At 40.2% G+C, this 4,574-nt stretch overlaps 1 protein-coding gene across 4 annotated transcripts in view; it reads right to left on the reverse strand.

Annotated features, from left to right (window-relative positions):
* phldb2b (pleckstrin homology-like domain, family B, member 2b) overlaps positions 1 to 2,101 on the reverse strand; it is a 40,262-nt gene extending 38,161 nt beyond the window's left edge. For all 4 annotated transcript variants that reach the window (XM_030756317.1, XM_030756315.1, XM_030756316.1 and 1 more), the window contains exon 1: positions 1,817 to 2,101. In XM_030756317.1, the coding sequence (XP_030612177.1) occupies positions 1,817 to 1,849 (33 nt within the window). In that variant the 5' untranslated portion in view covers positions 1,850 to 2,101. The remainder of the gene's footprint in view (positions 1 to 1,816) is intronic.
* Positions 2,102 to 4,574: the final 2,473 nt, after the last annotated feature.

The raw sequence follows: 4,574 nt of genomic DNA on the forward strand, positions 1-4,574 counted from the left end.
ATGCTGTATTTGTCTAAAAATGCTGTCTTTCTATGCTTTGCCCAGTCTTTCTCTTTCTCTCTCCATCCCCTCCCCTTACATTCCAGCATGACCCTCTCCTCCTCCCACCTGACAAAGCCAGCATTGTATCACAGATGCTATTTAATATGGAGTCCCTCTCTCTGTGTCCCTCATATGGGGCAACTCGGGGTTATCTTCCTCCCTTCTTCCTCCTAAACAGTATGTTTGCAGTAATCCCTTCAATAACATTTTAATTAGATTAATATCCCCCTTATGCATGCATACACATGGCTTTTCAAGATACTGGACTCTTACAGGTCCACTTAATAAATGCCACTCTGTGCATGCCTTGTCTTTGATTGTGTGTTGCAGCATGTGTATGCATTTGTTTTAGTAAAAACTCTGAAAGCTGACTAAAACATGACCTTGGACCACTTATCAAACACCACAAATATCTGCCACACTCAAATTCTCTCACACCCCTGCTGGCAGTTTTTCAGTCATTTAGCAAAGCGCTAGATGACAGGAAAAAAGTCCATTGTTTTTGCAGCTGACTCAAAGCTGAAGGAAATGTAACTTGAATTTCTAGTGAGGGTGTGTGTCTGCGGAAAAGCCCAGATTACTTTAACTGCCATATGCAGGGGATCAACTCATGTTTGGTTTCCACAGGGCCGGATATGACCGAGAGACAAGGGGAGACAGTGAGCTGGTGCATGGGCTCGCTGTAGCTCACATAGCTTGTATAGTGAACTGAGCTGTGATTGCTGGAAAGAAAAGAAAAGAGGAGATGGACTTAAAGAGACTTTGAGATAACAAAAGACGCAAAGGGGGGACGGGAGCATGCAAAAACACAGACTAAAGAATGAAGGAAAGGAGATTAATAGTGAAAAACTGGACTCCAAGCATAATATGAGCCTATACACGTATAATTCAGGCAGTTACCTTCATAAATCAGCATTACACACTGTTTCCAAAAATCTTTGCTTTTTTAAGCTATTGGCTTGCCAGGCTGTACTCTGCTTTTACCTTTTCCAACAGGCAGATACTTTGTTAAAAAAAAAAGGAAAAAAATGCAAACTGTGCATAGCTGAAAAAAAATCATATAAAAGATTTTTTCAGAGTTACTGAATAAGTCTAGTGAGTGGTTGATAAAAGTATGTGTTTCTTGCTTTCCTCATCATCTACATCATGGCTAGAGCCCAGGATAGATAGATAGATAGATAGATAGATAGATAGATAGATAGATCGATAGATAGAGCAGCCTGTGTATTAGATTGATCATATCATTATGATGGATGGCGCTCTATTTCAAAAAGCAAGGTTCAGTGCTCCTACATGTATGTACCATTCATAATCAGTCAAAACACAACTCTTAGACATTCTCTCATAGGTCTTACAATATCACTGTCTACTCTGTGGAGGAATATTTACTGACAAGCAGGGATATTAAAATATTACAGGATAATATTGTATAATTTCAAAGGTCTGTCATCAGCAGCAGCAGTAATGTCTTTAGTTGGTATTTTGATCCTCAGTGGAATCCCGCAAAATACACCCATATTTCTACCTCGTACCTGCCAGGTAACAAACAAAAAACTCATGTGTTTTTCATTTTGCAGAACAAATCCTTGATTAAAGTCGGATAAGGTTCCAGCTTATTTAGGAAGCATTGCACCACAGCAAAGCGCTTCCTGAGCTGTAAACCTTTGTGGACAAGCAAGAATAAACCTGCTGAATGTGCAAGAGGAACACATTGCGATAATCAACAAACATGAATTCTTTCATTTTCTCATAGCCTATAGGTACAAAAACTCACCATTATTGAAGCGGGACTGGCCACTTGTGTCATTGTGCAGAAAAGGACGCAGAAAAGGAAGCTGATCCAAGATCAAGAGGTATGCTGTCTGCACAAAACTCCCCCAGATATAGTTTTTAGCCTATTTCTGCCTTTGCTGTGATCGCAGTCTCTGTCCTGATAGGCGATACATTCCACACACAACACAGGCAACCTGCAGACTTCTGATCCCGGCTGTCACATTCACAAACACCAGCACACACTCCAAACATACACAAACGTAAAAAGGCCGGCAGCTTTGCGACGGGCACAGGAATGCAGCAACAGCTGGAAGTAGAAGTGGATAAGGAACAAGGGGAGGGAGTCTCTCTCTCTCTATTTCTCTCTCTCTCTCTCCCTCTCCCTCACACACACACATACAGAGGATAATGTGTAGGTGTTAACAGACCACAGAAAAGTACGCTTGACCTCACATCAAATGGTTCAAGCCTTTAACAAAAAGAAAGAAAGAGAGACTCGGCAGCTGATGATAAGAGACTATGTTATGATAATGATTTTACAACATAGATGCGGTCCAGTAGAAAAGTCCAGTCCTAATACTGAATGTTTTCATTATTAAGAGAAAGATTCACTCTGGATCCCAATAAACTGTCAATATTAGAACTGGTAAATGGTTCATGCATTAAAAAAACAGGCCTTGCAACAAAGGAATGTAATCCTATAAAGTGAAGTCATGTAGATTGGTGTTTAGAAGGATAGAAGTCATATGGATAGGTTTTATGTTAGGGTTAAGCATGAATAGCTGTCTCTATGGGGTGGCTGGAGCTTGGGAGGTCATCTACTAATCAGAAGGTTGGTGGTTTGATCCCAGGCTGCACCAGTCTCAGTGCCAAAGTATCCTTGGGCAAGATACTCAACCTTGAGTTGCTCCAGATGCTTTCATCAGAATGTCTGTGCAAATGTTAGATAAAAACAGTTAGATGTTGGGGTAAAAAAGTACTTATGTTCATGATATGTTGTATAAAGTGCTTTGAGTGCTTAAGTAGAAAAGCACTATACAGCACCATTTACCATCTACTCAAAAAGCCACAACATGTAGAGCTACACTTGAACTATCCATACTCACATCCACTACATGAGTAGATTCACCTCTTATAAAAAACTGATAAAGAACGCTGTAGGTTTTATTGGAAAATATGGTAGTAAAGTCAAGTTGAGGCATATTCTTCAGCCATGTGATGCTATTGTGGCTTTTATTTCCATCATTAATTGCGACATTATTTTCGTGCAACCAAAAAGCCCCCGGCATGCCTCAGGGTTGCAGGTGCAATAAATAAATAAATGTGAATGCCCCTCATGACAAAAACACGTTAAATATCCCAAGAGAGTGTGTTCTTAATGACAAAGAACATTTATTTCCTCTCTGACAGCACACTGCTTGTAGTTCTCAGTGTAAATCGGGTACTAGATGACCTTTTATTATTTGGTCTACACATATAGAAGGGTGTTTTTTGTAGAAGCCATGCGCACCGACTGGAAATTTTCAGCTACGTGTCCAGTCACGCAACACTCTGAAGACATGAGGCACGAGAAGATGCCATCAGTTCTCAATCACGCAAAAGTAGTTTTATTTGGCAGTATTTTCTGCATTTGTTATAACTCATAACAATAGCTGCATGAAGCAACAACAGGAATTATGCAGTCACAATACAACCTAAGTCGTGCAGAATTTTGTTTAGGCTATGCACATGGACCATGAAAGTAGAGGCATGAAGTATTCCTGTGGTTAGAAAACAATAAATATAGAACCGAAAATGCTCTCGTTTAGACTGAGGTCAAGAAGGTTTTACAAACAGACACACACACACACACACACACACACACACACACACACACACACACACACACACACACACACACACACACACACACACACACACACACACACACACAGACATAGGATATTCATGGATGCTGGATTATCTTATCTCTCAGGCACTGAGCGGATCCCTTAATGGATAAACAGGAAGAGAAATTGTGCACCCCGTCTTGCTCCACTTTCTCCACTGCTCCTCAGTGTTGCAGGGCACATGATATGTATACAGACACTATAAGTGGCCAAAAAGTGCACTACAGAATCTGAAATGTCAGGTTACGTCTAAGTGTGACTCTTCGAATTGAATGAAATTCACGCACTTTTTACGCTTTTGCTGGTACTACCAGCTAATGCATCCAACAATCTGGAACGAGAAAGCATTTAAAATGGGAACAGCTAAACCTTATCAGGATACTACTGCCTGAAAATTCCTGTTCCTTTTAACTTTCTTTCTTCTCAAGTATTTCCAGAAGCTCTTAAGCGATTATGTCTGCATAGAAGCAATGAAAGCTTCTAAGCTTTCCCAGTGATATCATCCCAGACCATGTGGGATTCAGAAGGTCACCAAATGTTTGACAGCATTCAGGAATGAATTCCACAATTCCCATGTGACCCCAGGAGGTGCAGCAGGAACACTGGAGCTCTTTGGAAAGGGATCACGCTCATCAGACAAATCCTGCAACTGACATCTTTTTGATTCTTTTTTTTTTTTTAAAAAAGGTAACAGCCCACTTTGATTTTGTTTTTATCTCATGGGACTTTTCCAGTATCCTGTTAAAAAAAAAAAAAAACATCCACATGCTTTCAATAATACCTTAATGGCAGATGAATGAATGAAACTGGCTCTTTGTTGGTAACTTGCATGTGTTTTAACACTCTGGTTATTGTGGTTTAAAGGAGAAC

This window comes from Archocentrus centrarchus, chromosome 20, assembly GCF_007364275.1.
Source record: "Archocentrus centrarchus isolate MPI-CPG fArcCen1 chromosome 20, fArcCen1, whole genome shotgun sequence".
In the NCBI taxonomy this organism is placed as follows: Eukaryota; Metazoa; Chordata; class Actinopteri; order Cichliformes; family Cichlidae; genus Archocentrus; species Archocentrus centrarchus.